Source organism: Ipomoea triloba, chromosome 3 (genome assembly GCF_003576645.1).
Source record: "Ipomoea triloba cultivar NCNSP0323 chromosome 3, ASM357664v1".
Taxonomy (NCBI): Eukaryota; Viridiplantae; Streptophyta; class Magnoliopsida; order Solanales; family Convolvulaceae; genus Ipomoea; species Ipomoea triloba.
Genome location: NC_044918.1, coordinates 7,232,963 through 7,252,816, shown reverse-complemented (window position 1 = coordinate 7,252,816; position 19,854 = coordinate 7,232,963). Strand labels below are relative to the sequence as shown.

The window sequence follows — 19,854 nt, the reverse complement described above, 5'->3', positions numbered from 1 at the left end:
ACTATTGTGTACTAGTGCATAAATCACATTTGAGAGGTAAGTCACATTAGACAGATTTTATACGATAGGTTTGACCAAGGAGGGGTTGGCAAGGAAAATAACATTTTTGCCACTCAATTATATAGTCACCACTTCTTGTCCTTCTATAGTCCATGAAGTGTCTTTTTTTAACCAAAGCCTAATAAAATTTAGTGATAAAAAAATTCACTTTGCAGATAATCATGGGACGAAAAGTGTAATTTAAAGATGAAAAAGTACTATTTCATATATATATATATATATAAAAGTGTGTGTGTTAAGGATCAGGTGCGAAGAGAACTTTCCGTGCAACAAATATGATCAATTTTATACAAAACTATGCACCTGAAGCAACAAAAATGTGCACTTAAAGGCACAAAAATGTGCATGTGAAGGCCAAAATTTTGCACTAGAAGGCATAAATATGTTGCAAAACTTAAATGTTATTGAAGCAATTACCATACAAATCGTTTGTAAATCTCACAAATTTTATCAGAAATTTAGTTATACATTGTTGCAAAAAAAAAAAAAAAAAAAAGACAAAAGACATGATAAACACTGCACATAATAATGCACTTGAAGGCACAAAAATGTACACTTGAAGGTTAAAATTTTGTACACGAAGGCAGAAAGATGCGAAATCGAAGCAATTATTCTACTAAAAATAGAATTATTCAATTTAAGTGTTATTGAAGCAATTACTCATACAAATTGTTTATAAATTACACAAATTTATTAGAAATTTAGTTATACATTGTTGCAAAGAAGACAAAAGACATAATATACACAACCCATAATAATGCACTTGATGATGGGAAAATATGCACTCAAAAGAAGAAAACTGCACACTCGAAGAATGAAAAATATGCACTTAAGATAAAGACCATCTGAACTTACTTCGAGTTATTTGCCATAATGCCACCGTATTTTTTTTTTTTTTAAAACAATGCCACCGTATTTGTTTTTAATTATCTTCATTTTGGACTGTCGATTTAAATTTGATCAACGAATAAGATTAAACCTTTTATTTTACCTAGCAATGTTTTGCATTTAATCCATTATATAATATATATATATATATATATATATATATATATATATATATATATATATATATATATATGGTTTCTCGTGCAGTTGGCTACCTCAGGTGCAGTTGTGTGGTTAAATTTGAGCCATTGATCTTGCCTAAATCGACGTTCAATATTAACAGTGATTAAAAAAATGCGCGGTGACAATTTAATTTTTTGCATCTAAGTCAAATTTAAGGTGCGTGGCTTTTGTACTATGTGGCTTAAGGTGCGTCGGGGTTGAAAACTTAAGTGCACTGATCTAAAGCTTTAGGTGCATGGTTTTCCTGCTTAAGGTGCATGATTTTTCTTTTTAAGGTACGTGGTTTGTGTTCTTAAGGTGCTTTGTTTGTGTGCATAAGGTGCGTGGTTTGTGTACTTAATGTGCGCCATTTGAATGCTTAAGGTGTTTCTTTTTGTGTTAACCGCACAATCGCACGAGAAGATATATTTGCACCTGATCCACTCCCTATATATATATATATATATATATATATATATATATATATATATATAAACTGTGTGTCTATATATATGTAAACATACTTTTCTTTTTATTATTTTTTATTTTAAAGGAAAATGACCTATTTAATCTTCAATTATGAAAATATAATTGATTTAGTCTCCAATTATTGAGACCTTCACATTTAATCTCTCAATTATTATCTCAGTGGTGAATATAGTCTTTTCCGTCCTTGATAACAATTGGTGGACTATATTTACGACCAAGATATTTAACAAACTTTGTTACCTGACCACCAATGTGATAATTGGAGAACCAAATGTGGATGTTAAATGGATATCTCAATAATTGAAAAATCATGTCAATTAAATAAATAGTTTCTTTGATTAATAAACATGTTAAAATGTTGTCATAATTCACCCGGCCATGATGTATAGTTTGGTAGTTCAGCACTAACAAAGGGGAAAACGAAAGTTCAACGATAAAAAGAGTGTACAAAGAGGGCATGAGCAAAGGTTTTGGACTATACTTATAATTGAAAGGCTCAATACCATACCTTTTTTTATAGTCAAAGTGGTCCAAAGTCTACAAATAATAAGTAGAAATGATTGAGCCTAAACATTAGGCTTATGCTATTTACTTTAGTATGACACTTACCTGATTTAAGGATGTTGCCAACCTCAACCATTGCCTTCTTTCAAGATCAAAAAGGGGTCCAATTGAATGAAGTTACTTCACTAATATATTTCAAAGATTTATCATGCTCACTCAACTAAAAAATCATATTTAAAGATCATGAGTTCAATTCTTTTTCGCATCATTTTAGTTAAATTTATTACACAAAATCTTTTTAATACAATTTACTTCTCTTATTTGATTTACGAACTATTATAAATAAGCGTGATTTACATATAATATACTCCCTCAAATAGTGATTACGATTTTTTCTCATTATATAAAAAAAAAAAGTAAAAGAAAATGATATTTTCATTTATTGTTGTGCTGTTTTCATTTTCTACGTGTTAGATTAAAAGCAGGTTCATGTAACAAATTTTTTTTTTTTTTAATTATTGTACTCAATGCTGATTTTAGTAAGGATGATTCAACATAAATTCAAAAATAACATATGAATAAATAATAAATAAACACGAGTAATTTTCACGTGAAAATCATTGGACTTTTTGGGTGATGTTAATATGAATTTCATTACAATATTTGGAGTATTTGTACATGTACATTTCAATTGTTGTATCATGGATCAGAGTTTATATTGTATCGTGAATCCTGATACAAAAATTCTGTACTTTCAGTTAACACATTCTGTACCTACAGTTAATAGTGTATGTACATGTAAACAAATAACTTGATAATTGATGATACATAACATGATAACTACATGTACAGAATGTGTCAACTACAGATATAAAATCTAAAAGGTATTTTTAAACCAGGGTCTACAATACAAGGTAAACCATGGTCCATGTTATAATTTGTCTTTAGAAAGCTTGGACTAAGAATAATTTCATATAATTTATGGGAGTGTATAGAAATTTTGGTTGAGCCCAAGGATGGAAGTATTGCCATGGTCCTTCCATTTCGCTGATCATAGTCCATTTTTATAATAGAAGATAATAAGTGGTGCATTATAGTGAAATAATATCTTATTTGATAATCCTTTCCTGGTGGAGTAACTAGCCTTCATGCGACATGCCCCTTAAATACAGGGTATGACCATTATCGTAAAACTAATGGAGATTTATGCCCTCATTTTGTTTGCAGCAATTACTAATAATTATTCTTCCAATAGTTAATTTGATAAGATTAAATCTTTGGGCTAGACTTCTATATTGTCTTATGAACTATTGTTGTCACCGGGCCTACTCTATAGTGCTATACCATCAATATGAAAACAATTACTCACATTTTATTTATATCATGCATCAGAGTTCATATAGCATTATGGATCATACATCGAAACGACGAGACATAAAATTCATACTCGTAAAGTACAAAATTTTATAACACAAGACACAAAAAATCACAATATAGTACATATACACATGTTATATATTTTCTTATTTTTTAAATTTGATTTAGGTACATAATTTGCGTTCATTAAGCACAAAATTTCATATCACAAGACACAAAAATTCATAACATAAGACACAATTACTAATTTGTTTTATGTACATAATTCATACTCTTTTTTTGAAGGTAAACATAGCTAATTCATTACATCATAACATAAAACGATTTACAACGAAGATTAAAGGAACAAAGATTAAAGGAATGGTGAACCATTCTTTACAGTCAGACATAAAAATAACTTCTCTAGTTATGCTATAGAAAACTTGAAATGCAGACTGTTTCACAACTTGAAAGCTAGGCTCCTTGAAGGAGCTTGAAGCTTCATTAATAAATTGGGTCTTCATTTCCATTCTTCTGTGCATTGACAATATCACCGCATGAAGATACACACCGTCAGAAAGTGGCCTACAAACTGATTAAATTGCACATCATAGTTCAGAGTAGGCGCATTATCATTGCCATCTTCGTTTTCATTTTCATAATACACTCTTAAATTACAGAATTTCATAACGCAATACACAAAATCTTACAATGTAAGACATATAAATATACACTAGAATTTACAGTGCACTATGAACCATAGTCCATTGTATAAAAATTGGTAGACAAGGTAGCCACAAAGCATTTATGAGTTTTTATGCCCTTTATATCCAAAATTATTCATAATTAAGCAATTGTATAATACGTCTCATAATAATAATAATAATAATAATAATAATAAATAATAATAATAAGATATATATATTATCATCATCGGTATCAAATGTACCTCAAATAAGTTAATATATTATATGTAATTATATTCAATTCTATTTGTATTGATCTCGATCAACCTTATAAAAGAATATTATGGTTACTACTTACTATTACATGGAATGAACGAGATCTTATAATTGGGCTAATTATACCATAATCAACGTTGCAATATGGACCATGAATACATGTTTATTTTTAATATATTAAAAATTTATATTTAATATATTATAAATTCATTTTTAAATATTTACGTAGTATATTAAATAAACATACTAAAAATGAACTTGTAATACAATAAAAAAAAATTCAATATACTCAGTGGTAGTGCAACGATTGCTGAAATTGGTCCAATAAAAAAAAATTTGTTTTGATTGGGCTTGGATTCTAAAAGTAGCGGAGGCCCATGTTGAATTAGAGCAACCCATTTTGAACTTCCGTTGTCGCCTAAAGACTTCTATACAGTAAACAGAGAATGAAACAACAAATCAGAGTGGCGCAGCGGAAGCGTGGTGGGCCCATAACCCACAGGTCCCAGGATCGAAACCTGGCTCTGATATGTGTTGCTTCCAAAACGTTTCACTTTTTACTCTACCCGGCAGTACCTCCGCAGATATGGTTGGTTAAGGATTAATAACTACAAGTTTTTTTTTTTTTTTTGAAAACTACAAGTTTTAAGTTGTATTTTTGGAACATAACTCTAACTTTTACCATAAGAACATAACTTTAAAACATGGAAAATCCAAATTGATTAGAGATTGGTAACTACAAGTTTTAAGTTGTATCTTTTGCCATAAGAACTTAATACAAGTTTTAAGGGGGCGTTTGGTTCGGGTTATCTAGGATAACTAATGTTATATTTGACTAATTATACAAAATTCCTATATTTGGTTAAAGTTATCAAATTTTCTCATGGAATGGTATTTACCCTATACATAAGTTTTTTCCTTAATTTTGAGGGGATGTGATACCTTTCTTTTTCTTAGGTAATATAACAGTCCCTTGCCATTTTACAAAATCTACCCTACGTTTTCTTAGGTAATATATTTTTTGTTTAGTATTGGTAGCAATATATGTACAGAAAACATGGGACTTATATGAGTCCTTTGTTTTGAAACTTACCCTTATTGCCAAAATACTATTTAGCTGCTATTGTGAACCTTATTTTATTTATTTTATGTTTATGAAAGAGGACTAGACAAGAGAAAACATAAATTTAGAAAACAAATAACATTATACTTTATAGTTTGGCATATTTCTATGTTTGCAATTTGAGGATATTATGGTAAAATAACTATTATAACATAAAAAACAACCCATCCACCAAGCAGAAGAATATAATATTCCTAGTAATTTAACATTCATACTAATCTAATATTTCATAAGAACTTAACTTAAAAACATGGGAAAGCGAAGTTGGTTGGACATTGGCAACTACAAGTTTCATGTTTATGTGAGTGATTTATTAGCCTTCTTTGATTTGAGATTTTGAGTGGATCAATTAATAATCTTCTATTGCCATTAATTTAACCATCATGAGCCGAGGGGTAACAAGGTGGGTTCGATGGGTGCGACTTTTCCTCATTAAAAAAAAGGAAAGCAAAATGATAGAATTACCAAAATCATAGGATTATAATTGAATCATTCATACATACGATAGAATTCCCAGGTGTCCTACTTATTAACAACTACGATACTAGGATGCCACTGTGGGGCAATCATACACCTTTTCCCGGCCGGACGAACGATGATCTCAAATCCTCACTTCAACACCAAAATCAAACCTCTCTGGTGGCTCACTATGCAAGAATGAATCGACAATGGCGATAACCTGCAATTATCGCCAGCCCACTTTACATTGTAGCTTTCTAATAAGAGCAGAGAAACTTAAAAAGATTCAAACTTTGAACCAAATATAAGCTTACTTGGATCAGAGTTGATGAGCATAGCAGTGCCTTCAAAGCCGCAAGTGCCCCCAACTTTCTTGGATCTCTGCCAGTAGCTATTAAAAGCATAGGAAGCATGGGCGACAATGGTGTTAGGGAAATAGCAGCTCCCGTGAGGTCTAATGGCTTCGCAATCCGCGCCGCCTTCTCCACACGCGTAGTCCAGAGCCTCCTTCAGAGTCTCCGGCGGCACGTTCGGCTTCGCCACGCACCACAGCCCACCGTGCGCCGCCGCCGCAGGCGCCGGCACCGACACTTCGCCCCCGGACGGCTTACACGGCGGCAAGTGCGGCCCGTACGGCGGAGTCGCAGGGTTGAACATCGGAGCCGGAAGAGACAATGGGGGCGGCGGAAAACTCCCTATAAGTGGCGGGAGAGGGCTTTTTGCAGCAAACGCCGGTGAAGATGAACCGGTCGGAGGTTGAGCCGGCGCTATTAGCCATGGCCTACCCGGAACTGAATCTGCAAATAAAGATTCAAAGAACGAAAGCCTTCTGGGTTTTGCTCTTTCCTGGATTAAATGGATCTTCTTGAGGCTAAAACCTCCAAGATTCTTGAGAAACTCTGAAATGGACAACTCAGAAGAAGGTTTGACCAAATAAGGAGCATCAATCTCCCGCAAAAACTCAAGAACAGGCTTAATATATCTCTCTGCAAATCTCTGGTACTTCACACACCTTTGGGAGAAAGAAGTGGAAACTTTAATTTCCCCTCCCAAACCCCACCTAGTAAGAGAATAGTGAATGTTCTTCATGGATGGCAACACTAACCCCACCCTCTCTTCCCTATCTTCCCCACACAAAAAACTCTCACCCACAGCAATGGTAGTAATGTTGGTGCCCGGATAGTGAGCAAGAACATGGCTTCTCACCCATCTTTCAGCCTCAACAACACTTCTTGAAACCAAACCCACACTCTCAACAGGCACAGACACCGCTACAGGAACCCCAGACCCAGAAAAAGCCTGCAGAGCCACAGGGCTTGAATCTTCAACACTTATCACTCCCACTGCTTCATCACCACCCACTGCAAAAACCAAGAAAGTGCTTCAGAAACTAACAAAAACTAATTAAAGCAGGAAAGGAAAGGAAAGGAAATGAAATGTCAGCATTGCATGCTATTAATTTGTTTACCATTGACAGCAAAATGGAGAAGGAAGAGGAGGAAGAAGCAAGAAAGATTGAACATTTTTTGGGGGAAATGGGAAGGGAGTGCACAATGTGGAGATGAAGCTGAAAGCTGAAATTTCTTTGCCATTCTGCAGTCTTATGTACCTGAAGTTGTGTCAGTAAAGCTTGAAAGGTAATAAAGGGTCTGGAGTGCAAACCAAGGCAATACAACACTGTAGAGGGACAAAATTACCAAGTTAAATTAACTCAAGGACTAACTAGTAAATTTTTATGTGATGTGCAGTGACAAGTAAAAGGACCAAAAACAATGCATAGGGTCTTGGAAATGCACCATGCCATGCCCAAGGCCCAAAAAAAAGTTGTACAGCAAAACACTCACAAGTTCGGGAGTTTTAATTAGCGAACTCCAGCTAACTTTGTCAAATTGTTTACTGATTTTTATTAATTTAAGTATGTTTATAATAAACAATTTAAATTAGTTTAATCATAATATGAGTTTCACTTCAAGCACACATTTAAATAAAAATAATGTTTTCATTTCTTTTTCTAAAAAAAAAAAAAAAAACTCTCACACAATAAAACTCTTGTCATATATGTCATAATTTTATTAATATTATACAAAAAAAAAATGGTGACATACTTTTCATTTGAATGAACCAAAACATTACACAAATATATAGAGATTAAAAATCAATAACACACTCCTTGAGGCTAGCATAATGATTGATAACCTTAAGTCATAGATGAAAGTGAAAGGATGTAGGAATGGCAAAGAGACGAGGCGAGAGATCTGCCCAACACCTGCATTCTCAACCCACTCCTCCCACCCGCACCCGCGTGTGTAATAAAATTCCTACCCCATTCCTGTCTCCCACGGGAATTTTTTAGTAATACCCAACCCTTAACTCTAATCAATAATATTACACTTAAATCTAATAAAACAAATTATAATCTAATTTAATTATCACATGAATTCTTTTTATTACTTTGAACATAACTTTAAAATTTAATAAAAGTCAATGACAATGTGACGTTAGTCCTTAATTGGAACTAAAATTGTGTTGATAATATAAGTTGTATTAAGTGTTTGCGTTATTTATTTTATTGTTTTACATAAACAACCAAAAAAAAAAAATTGACAATGAGATGTTAATGCAATTGAATCCCGATGCACTAGCCCATAAAGAAGTTTAATTCATTCTTTATTTTTAATTATAAAAGATACATAAACTTATATGATAAGTGAATACTAGTAATCATATGTGTGTGTGTGTGTGTGTCTAAACGAGTTAACCGCACGGGAGTAGGGGTTCTCGCACCTGAACTCATCTATATATATATATATATATATATATATATATATATATATATATATATATATAAAAGTGCGGGTGCGAGTGCAAGGTTGCAATATCTCTCCCCATAATCGTGAGAGTATACAAAATTCTCCTATTCCCGCACCTATTACTCAAATCGTGCGAGTATTTTGAAACCCATTGAGATGGGGATGCGAGAAATCTATAAGTTGAGAATAAAGTTAACATTGTTAATCAAAAATTTGTGTGAGACCATCTCACGGGTCTTAATACGTGAGACTGGTCGGATTTTTGATTAATGTGATCAAAGATTGAACCCATCAATCAAGACCCGACTCATTAATCAAAATCTAATCCGTCTCACGAATTAAGACCCGTGAAACAGTCTCATACAAATGTTACCCTCATTGCTAATAGGATGAAGAGTCTAGCATAAGCTAGAAAAATTTCCCATTTTATTTGTCCTACTTACTATTCATTAGTCAAACTAACTTTTTCTTCTTTGTTTATTTTCTTTATTATTTTTTACTTGTTCTTAAATTTGATTTTTTGTGTTAAATAATACTTTTAGTGTAGTTTTTAAATATATAAATTTTGTATATTAATATTAAACTTAACAATTAACATTATGAAAAATTAAATTAAAAATAAGTTCAATCAAACTTTGTTAATCGAATCAGACACGTAAAATACGTTAATCGAATCAGACACGTAAACTTTGTTAATCGAATCAGACACGTAAATTAAAAACACGTAAAAAAACGATAGCACATACAATATTTAATTCTGTTTGTTCCTTTCGTTGAAACCAGCTGTACAGTGGTCAAGAAGACAAGAAGAATGGCAAAACGACGTCGTACCTTACGCAAAACAAAGAGCAGATGGGGCCCAAAGTACTATGTATGTACAGGGGCCTGCTTTGCGTTGTTGTTCCATGCAAAAAAGCAGGTGTATATTTATGCTGACTTGGGTCCACCAAAAGCTTACACAGCATCAGGGAGTGGGCCCATAAAGGATTCCTGGCTGCTTTTGAGCTTATGGACCACTTTTCTCTTTGGGGCCTTTCAAGTTTCAACACAACAATTCTTTTGAGCCCAGAAACACGCAGCCTCTTCCATTGCTCTCCAATTCAAAATTGACACATCACTTACATCTGGAAAATTTTAAGGGCATCTACAATAGTTATCTAATTTTCTCGGTTCAATTTTTTTCACATCACCTTATAATTGCATCTTTTTTTCTTTTTTTTTTTTTCCATTTTTTCCCCCTTTTTCTCTCTTGTTGACATGTCCTATTCATTCAAACTCCTACACATCATTTATTATTTTATTCACTTTTTTATAATTAAATAATTTGAAAATTTTAAATTAAAATAAATTTAAATAACAAAATAAAAAATTTAAATTTTTTTTAAATATTATATTACCAATAATTAGTAACATTGAAATTTTTAAAATAAATTTTAATATAGTAATTTCTGAACAATTTTTTTTTTTAAAATATAGCATTAATCGTGGGAGGCTGCCACCATTTGCGTGTGGCGCGTGTGCTTGCACCTTTCTCCCATTTCCTCTAAAGGATAGTCCTTTCTGCCACTATTGAATATGCCCTAAAATGAAAAAGTATTAGATTTTTTTACTTACGTAGTCATCGGGTGGCCAACACAACTGGTCAAAAATCAAGGAAATTGTTAGGAAAAATAGAATAATTGTTGTAAAGAGTTATTTACTTAGACTATCCAACACATCAGGCCCATTTTATAGAGTTTTATAGAACTTAAACACTAATTATAGTACTCAACCTAAATTAATAAACTAGATCCCACAAGTCTAGCTTATTAATCACAAATTAATTGCTCTGTCAGAATAGGAAGGCAACCGCCTAAATATGGACGCAAATCATCCCGACTCTTCTTTCTAAAAATGAGTAACGCGTCCCAGAATCTCGAGTTGAAGTGGGCCTAAACCGACTACCTAAGCCAAAGTCTAATACAAGACCACTAGTAACCAATTTCACCGAGTATCTTAAAAATTATAAAAAACTAATTATACTCAGTGATTGTGTTGAATATAATTAATATGATAGTTCAAAAAAAAAAAAAGAATATAATTAATATGATGTGTGTGATTATACCGAATACAATCCGCACTAATGAAGTACCAGTTACCTCTCTATCAATTTAATATTATAGCTTGAAGTTTTTGAAATGATTATTTGTTACTAATACTTCTCAAATTAAAATTGTAAATACATTATTCAACATTAATTAGTCGTCTCTATATAATAACTGTTTTAAAAATTTTCTTTAAACATTAAATATATCACGATTATTTTATTCCCGACTTATAGTAAATGTAAAGCATTGTGTCACTATTTATCAACACATACAAAATAGGATTCCCAAACGTTGAGTAGGCAGGGAGAGTGGTTGAGATGACTTACTTGAAGCTTTAAATTATGCAGAAAGGGGGAATAACAAAAGGTATGTTTCAATGTTTCATGCCTGCCTTGGCATTAAAGAAAGGTTTCGTGAGATCCCCCTCGGACTGAACTTCCTTTTCACAATTCATTGTCTTGCCAATCATCCACATTGCAACATAATTGCTTCGTCTACGTATATATACCATCACCTAATAATGTTGCGGTCCCCTAGGATCCTTGATTATTTAATATCCACGGGTAGTTGAACATTTAAGACGAGAAGTGCAACTGCTTTAAAGGTTGCAATCCCAACTTCTAAGATGTATTGTGATTCTAATTTTTACGGTGAATTGTCCTGTCATTTAAAACTTTATAGATGAGGTAAATGTCATGATATAGCGTTTCAATAAACAGATCAGACTAGTAGTCTATAATTTTAAATTGTGCTGCAAATTCAAATTGAATTACTTTGTATTATTTTTGATAGGGTTATAGGACAACACATTTGCCCTATGAAGCTCACTAGTGTGTTTTCTGACCTCACTAGTGCACTCCCCTACCTCAGTAGTGCATTTTCCGTCCTCAGTAGTGCACTTCCCGCCCTAGTATACTTCCCGAACACACTAGTATATATATTTTCCGACCTTGAGAGGGTATGCCTACTTCCTGGTCTCATTATTAGTAGACTTTCCCAGTCTCATTATCATTAGATGCAAGACCTCCTGGTCTCCAAGCGTCCCTCCACGTGTCAAACCTCTAAGGACACTTGACAAGCATAGCTTTATCGCCCGACCTCCTTAAAGCATGTGGGGACATTCCGAGCACCTGACATGTGTTCCCTCTTCCCACTATATATAGGACATTTATTGCACTTTGGAGCGGGATTTTGGACTCCCAACCAACACAACTCCACTCGAAACTTTCCTACCTCATGTGATCATGCCTCAATCAACTTACCGGTCACACTAATCACCCTTATTTATCTTCTCAACCTTAATATAATCAGTCCTTTGTTTATCTTTTCGATCATATAATTTTACCCATAATAAAATTTCTAGTCATATTTATTTTGCCCGAAACAATTTACTATCAATTTTATAACTGTCATCTTGTTGAGACTTATCTCACCTTATCCTTTACACCACTAAACGTGTAAACTATGGCCGAGACAGATGTCTGGCTGCTATTATTTGAAAGGTAGTACGTAGCCAATAAATTACGAAGAAGTAGTATGGAAGTTGAACTGAATGGTTGCATGAAACACGCATGGCAGCCCAATCTAGGTGCCAACCACTGTGACTTACTTTCAAAGTTCAAGCCAATTAACCCCTTAGTCAAATTTAATCTGCCTGACTTTGTACCTCCATCTTCACATATCTACATCAATTGTGTTGAATATATAAATACACCATATACCCTGAACTAAATAGGGCGTTTGACTGGCAGGAAGATAAGAAATTAGAAGGGAAAAGAATTGCAATTCGGTAGGAAAAGAATAAGGTGTAAACATGGTTGCAGTAGGCGCTAGGCGCTAGTCAGGCGGTAGACTAGCGCCTAGCGCCTAAGCGGTCTAGGCGGCGCCTAGGCGGTTCTAGGCGGCGACCTATAAAAACAAAAAATAAATTCATGTGTCCGTAAGGACAACCCATGTGGTAAGAGTACTCTACCTACAGCCGAGAGGTTGGAGGTTCGATCCTCAAACCCTTGGGTTTGAGCCGGTCAGCTATGGGTAACCTAAGCTGGTTTACCTCTTTGTGGTCCTTTGCCGGCTAGGGTCACAAGGCGAGGAGAAAACCTCTCTACAGCACATCGAATTCTATAGATTTTATTTTATGAATAATGCGAAATAGAGATAGCAATCAAAACAAACGAATCGTTTTTACGAATATATTATGAGAATAATAAAAAAAGATAGAATAAAAAAAAGCTAGTATAGTAAATAGTAAAAACGATTCATTTTGCGCAATAGATGTCTTTCACATCCAGTTTTAACCTAAAATTAAGTAATTTCTTCATTTTTAAATGGCAGTTCCAAAAAAACGTATTTCGAAATCAAAAAAGCGTGGATAAAAGAAAAAATTAATTCATGTGTGTTGGTGTATGTCATATATTATATTATATATATTTCTCTTACTTCTCTTACTTATATAAATAAATAAATTTAAATATATAAATATAAATATAATAATAAAATTAACAAAACCGACTCGCTCGATTTAACTCGGCTAACTCTGCCGAGTTGGGCGAGTTAACTCGGCCAAATTCGGCCTAGTCGGCCGCCAACTCGGTCCAGTCAGCCGAGTTAGGCACTAGGCGGCCAGCCACCTAGGCGGACGCCTAGGGAGCAATTCGCCTCGGTCTAGGAGCGCCTAGGCGGGTGGTTAGGCGGCCTAGGCGGGGATTTTTGCAGTGGGTGTGAATAAAGTAGGAATTTAATAAATTACATTGTTCGGTATGGAGCAATAGAATTATTGAGAATAGAAAGGGAAGAAGTGGTATAAAGACTACAATGTCCTTGTGTAATAATAATAATAATAATAACCAAGGGTATAGTAGTGTCATTGCATCCCTTTTTCATTTCCACACCCATTGAACTGCAATTCATAGCGGTACTCATGAATTGCAATTCAACAAAACGGGAGAATTGCAATTCTTTAATTTCTAACCAAACACTGTAATTTCGGATGTCAAAGAATTATGTTGTAAATGAATTACAACTACATCCAACAAAACAACAAATTAAACCAGTCCACAATTCAGTGAGAATAATTGATTAATATTTATTTTTACTTTTTTTTAGTGTATTACAAGTTTCTGTTTTTAGATGGATTTAAAATGAACATGTATATTAGTGATCAACCTTGCAATGTGCACCATGGTCCACGGTATAATGATTTTGACTTGTGAGATGGAACATACTATTTCATTTGGTATAGAGACCGACTTAATATAATTATGTGAAAGATGTGTAGTCAACGCTTCACACATGCTTTTAATTTAGACAAAACACATCATTTAATTAATCGTTACATAATATACTTGTGATTTTTTTTTTTGAGTTAAATTCAAATGTCTATTTAAAACATTTTTCAGTTCTAGAATTAAAGTTTGATTTTTTAAAGGTTATTTATTTTATGTATATAAAAATGATTACACACCATAACACGCAATTAAGTTTTTTCTTTTTTTTTTTTAAAGAAAATTAAAGAAAGTGAAATTTGTAAACAGGATAATCATGCGACAAAAGCTAAGGCAAGCAACCTTTGTGTTGGATGTGTCGTGTTTGGTAATGGCATTTGTTTGAGCATCAAAGCAAAGGCTTAGATGCTTGACTTGCAGGATGAAAAATTTTGGAAATTCCTAATGCTTTTTCTTTTAATATACCATTCTTAATCAACTCAACTACCTCAAAACCTTTCTAATCTAAACTTAAAGACAAACTAATTAATTAACAAATAATGCGCTTGATCATTTGACATCTGTATTTTGTTTTATCTTCTTTCTTTTTTGTTTGTTTTATCTTATTGTTTTAATTTCAGGTTCATTGTAAATATATATGTATGCTTGGTACTCAATTGTTACTTAACATCTTATATATACTTCCTCTATAGGTCGCATCAAGTTAAAACATATTGCAACCTTAAATGATAGGTAAAAATATAACTCAAAAATGTGTAAATTCTAAAAGTGCATTAGTCAAAATTACAAAGTGCGTCCATTATTGATTTACAGTTTTATATATAATAGGGTGCGGGCACATATTTTTAATGAACATTTACATATCGTTGCGTGTACTTTGTAGTTTTGCATGCATGATGCAGTTCTCATATGATGTGTCTTCCCCTTTGTTTTTTTTAAAAATACATGTCCATATTGGATTTCTAATCAATATTTTAAAGTTGGATAAAGTATAATTATTTAAAATTTTCAATTTATTGCTTTTTAAATTATAATAGTCCATATTTTTGTATACGTCATCTAGTATATCATTACAATGCTAAAATTAATTTGGATTCCAGACTTTGCAGTTGCATACTTGCATTAGTTGTTTGATTGCAAACGTGGTTGGGTTATAATAATAAATATATTTAGTACTCCGTATTTAGTATTATAACTTTTTTTCTAAGCAAAAAAAAAAAATTTAGAAATAGCATGCATTATTATTTATGCATGTATACAACAACTATGACGGAAATATTCTTTTCATGCCGGCCACTATTCAGATTTCAAATCCTAGTATCTAATCACAATTATCATTTTCTTCAATAAAGACCAATAAGGATTTTGTCCTAGCTACCTTTGTTGCAGGGAGAGGGTCCGCATTTTAATTCCCAATAATTTAAACCATAATAAAGTGTATCACCGACGAAGTCTCTTCCTTTTCACCAATTATATTGTTGATGACACCAAAAGAAATAAAGAATATACATAATTTTTTGTCATGCCACGATGTGTTATTATGAAAATGCTTTAATTGTAGTAGGCACCTTTAAGTCCGTACCATACTCAAATTAATATATGTTCACACTGAGTGGGACCAATTAAGGGACAAAGTGTTGACCAGATTGATTTTTTCATGTTATTTATATTGGTCATATTAGTTTGAGCTGATTAGTTGTAAATAACCTAGACTTTTTACATCATTATAATCTGTTATCGATTAGAATTACAAAATAAAATTTATCAAATATACATCATCAAATAATAATAATAAATTTATCTCGTCACCCAAAATGTAATTCATATATTTAACTGATGGATAAATCACACTTAAGCTCGTCGCGAGTCAACTGGAATAGGAGTATGTGGGCCGACCCGGGCCCAATCGGGGATGGGCCCACCTAGCTGGGCCGCCTCGGGCCCAAACCGACCCCATGAGGTCGTCCGGCCGACCTCATGGGCCGACCCTGGGGCATCTCGGTCGAGCCCTGAGCTCAGCCGAGGTCTTGGGTTCTTGTTGGCGCGGTCTCTCCAGCGTGAGACGCGGTCCAAGACCGTTAGAGGGCTTCCCCTCCAATCTCTCCGAGTGGTTAGGCCTAAATTAGTATAAAAGCACTCCATCTTGTCTCATTAAGACATCTACTTTGTCCTAACCACATTTTGTCTTGTTATTACCTGAATCCACGTTTGTAATAGCATTTCCCATTGACTTAATATAAGTTTAATCTCCAAGATCATTTACCGTTGTCCTTTTTTTTTTTTTTGAAAACCTTTACCGTTGTCCTTTTATTACCACGTTCTTTACATTTTTCCTATTTTATCAACCCCTTAAATCTTATCGAATTTATTAATTCGGTCTACCCGGTTAACTAAATACATCAATAACATAAATGCATTCTTTCTGTCTCATGGAGAGTGCAAGTGGGCAATTGTACATCTGAAGGCAAATCGATATATCATTATGTGTGTACGTATTGCACGATTTCCTTTATGACCAAATACACTAATAATTAACTATAATAATTTGGTGTAGCTATAACGATGGCCAAAATTTCTGTGAAAGTTATAATGATGATATTGAAAGTAATAAAATTTTCTTTCCAAAGGGGAGGAGTACATCCGAGATCATTAGCTGATCCTCACAGTGTTAGAATTCCCAAGAAGGCCCAACTCGTCGTGGCGCATCAGAGGTAAGAGTTCCCTTAACGGGCCTTCCATCCAGCAATAGTCTTCGTTCTGATTGAGACACCTCTTAGCCAGCGCATCCGCTACCCTGTTGTGCTCTCTTGGGATGTGTCTGAGCTTGAGCTCCCATGTTCTTCTTTTTAAATTTCTGCATAAGTCCACAATGTTCCTGGCCGGGCCGTCATAACCCTCATTTCCGTTGATAAGATTGACTGCCTTGGCGCAATCGGTGTCCATCTCCACTCTTCGATAGCCCCTGTCCCATGCTTCCTGCATTCCATGGTGAATTCCCCACAGTTCGGCTTCCAGCGGTGTACAAATGCCAATCTTTCTCGCAAAGGCCCCAATGAAGGCTGCTTCTGAGTTTCGGAATACTCCTCCACTGGCAGCGTGATTGCGTCTATCCACACATCCATCAGTGTTTACTTTAATCCAACCTTGCTGTGGAGGTGTCCAAGGTTGGGCTCGACGCTCTTCTCCCCTATGGCTTCTAACCGGTCCATCATATCGTTCCAGTGCCCCTTCAACGTCCTTGAATTGTCTGTGTAGACCATCTATCTTGTCTTTGAGGTTTCTTTCCACCCCGTTGAAGACAAAGTCATTCCTCCACTTCTAGATCCACCACATAGTGATTGCAGCCCTTGCTCTTCTTCGTTTGCTTCTCTGGTCCGCTTCCATACCTGTTACATTTCTAGTTAGCCACGTATCAAAATCTAGAGTAGCTAACGTACCTGAGCTTTCTACAATGTTGATGTTTTTCCACACTGCCTCGGCTGCCGGACATTTTCTCATTGTATGCTCGATATCTTCCTTCTCCGCCCCACAGATGGCGCATCTTTCGTCAGATGTGAGGCGTCGCTTTTTCCGTTCCGCATTACACATAATTCTTCCGTGCTTCACAAGCCATATAAAAGTCCGTATGCGGTTGGGCACTCTAAGTTTCCAGATATTTTGCCACCCATTACATTCCTCACTTCTTGTTTCTTGTCTGATCAGATCATATGCTGAGCTAGTGGAGAACATGTTATCCTCCGTCCTACCCCAGCCCAATTTATCGTTTTTCCCTTCTTCGTTAACGATCGCCTTCGCTGCTAATTCCATGCGCTTATCTGGGTGCAGAGCTACATCGATAGTGTTCCACTCCCATGTACCCCTTCCATTCCAATAGTCCGCGACTTTGATGTTACCTGCATTTCTAGGGAGAGGACCAAAGAAATGACTGCACAAAGGTTCATTGCCCATCCATCTATCGTACCAAAAGGATGTGTTTCGACCATTTTTAACTACTTTTATCGCACCCCTTTCGATGATTGGAACGGCTGCGCATATTCCTTTCCAAACATTGGAATCAATCCGCTTTCTTTTGATGTTCGCCAACTGGATATCCGATTTCATGTATTTGCATGCTAGCACTCTGGCCCATGTGCTGTTCTTCTCATTAAGAACTCTCCAACCTAGTTTTGTGAGCAGCGCCATGTTCATGTTTCGCATAGATTTTATTCCCAGTCCTCCGTCTTTTTTGTTTCGGGTAACCGTGTTCCAGTTAACCAGGCTCGGTTTCCTCCCCGTACCATCCCCTCCCCACAGAAAGTTTCTCGTGCTTTTGTCGATCGTGTCACACACTCCTTTTGGAATAAGCATGGTTTGCATGGAGTATGCAGGGATGGCATTCAGGACAGATTGGACTAACACCTGTCTGCCCGCTAAGCTAAGAAAACGCGTCTTCCATCCTTCCAGCCTGGTTTGAACTCTGTCTATGATGTTCTTGCAGTGATCCTTAGTGATCCTTCCGTGTAGCGAAGGCACTCCTAAGTATCTCCCCAGGTCTTGCGTCATTGGTATGCCTGCCCTCTCGGCTATAGTCTCTGCTTTTTGCCTGCAAACATTATTGGAAAAGAAAATATTAGACTTCGCTGTATTAACCTTTTGCCTTGAGAACTTGCAGAAAATGTCAAGGCATTCCATGATGGTGCTAATTTCCTCCTCCTCTGCTTCAGCAAAAAAAACCATGTCATCTGCAAAAAATAGGTGGGAGATGGATGGTCCATCTCTTGACGCCTTTACGCCTTTCCAACGTCCTTGGTTAACTGCGCTGTTAATGATATGTCCCAGCCTCTCGATGCAAAGAACGAAGAGGTAGGGTGATATGGAGTCCCCTTGGCGTATTCCACGCTCAGGCTTAAATCTTTCGAGCTTACTTCCTTCCCATAGTATAGTCATTCCAGCTGTTTCCACGCAATGCATGATGTTCCTAATCCAGTTTGCGTTGAGACCGGCTTCTTTAAGGGTAGAACGAATAAAGCCCCAGTCCACCCTATCGTAGGCTTTCTCCAAATCAATTTTGAGTACCATATAACCTTTTTTGCCTTTTCCAGACTTGATTGAGTGCAAAAGCTCTTGGTATATCACAATGTTGTCCGTTATTTGTCGTTTTGCCACAAAACTGCTTTGATTGGGGCAAACCAAGTCTGGCATAATATCCTTAGGGATTAGGACTAGATTGGTTTCGTTCAGCCCCTCCGGAAGTTTGCCTGTGTGAAAAAACTCGACCACGAGGTTATACATACTCTCTCCAACTACATTCCAATACTTTTGGTAGAACATGGCATGTAAGCCGTCCGGGCCAGGAGCTTTGAGAGGTGCCATGTCCATAACTGCATCTTTCACCTCCTCCTTACTAATCCTTCTGTTGAAAAGGCTCCATTTTTCCTCATCAATGTTTGGGAACATTCCATTGATGCAACCGCTATCTTCTATTATTCCCTCCTTCGTGTATAGTTTCTTGTAGTAGTCCTGGATTAACTCCTTGATCTTACTCGGGTCTTGAATCCATTCGTCATTATTATTCCTCAAGCATTTGATTTTCCCTCTTGCTCGTCTTACCATTGTCGCCGCATGATAGTACTTAGTGTTGCGGTCCCCTGATTTAATCCATTCTTCTTTTGATTTCTGGAACCACTTGAGCTCTTCCTGATGCAGCACTTCTTCAAGTTCAGACCTAAGTTTCCTTTCTAGTTTGATGAG

At 35.3% G+C, this 19,854-nt stretch overlaps 1 protein-coding gene and 1 non-coding gene across 2 annotated transcripts; one reads left to right on the top strand and one right to left on the bottom strand.

Moving 5' to 3' along the window:
• The first annotated feature begins 4,879 nt into the window (after nucleotides 1-4,879).
• TRNAM-CAU lies at nucleotides 4,880-4,951 on the top strand. The gene has a single exon. It is a non-coding gene; the product is annotated as a tRNA-Met (tRNA).
• Nucleotides 4,952-5,976: 1,025 nt separating this feature from the next.
• On the bottom strand, nucleotides 5,977-7,624 carry LOC116012477 (glucan endo-1,3-beta-glucosidase 12). The gene is made up of 3 exons (XM_031252017.1): nucleotides 7,472-7,624; nucleotides 6,318-7,364; nucleotides 5,977-6,223 (listed from the first exon to the last, which is right to left on the bottom strand). The coding sequence occupies exons 1-3, from the start codon at nucleotides 7,593-7,595 to the stop codon at nucleotides 6,192-6,194; spliced, it is 1,203 nt and encodes a 400-aa protein (XP_031107877.1). The 5' UTR covers nucleotides 7,596-7,624; the 3' UTR covers nucleotides 5,977-6,191.
• Nucleotides 7,625-19,854: the final 12,230 nt, after the last annotated feature.

What these genes read in the sequence shown, in the direction of transcription:
- LOC116012477 (XM_031252017.1), bottom strand. Translation starts at nt 7,595, where the DNA reads ATGGCAAAGAAATTTCAGCTTTCAGCTTCATCTCCACATTGTGCACTC. An exon ending in TCTCCATTTTGCTGTCAATG is followed by an intron (nt 7,365 to 7,471) that starts GTAAACAAATTA and finishes TGGTTTTTGCAG; the next exon opens with TGGGTGGTGATGAAGCAGTG. An exon ending in GCTCATCAACTCTGATCCAA is followed by an intron (nt 6,224 to 6,317) that starts GTAAGCTTATAT and finishes CGATAATTGCAG; the next exon opens with GTTATCGCCATTGTCGATTC.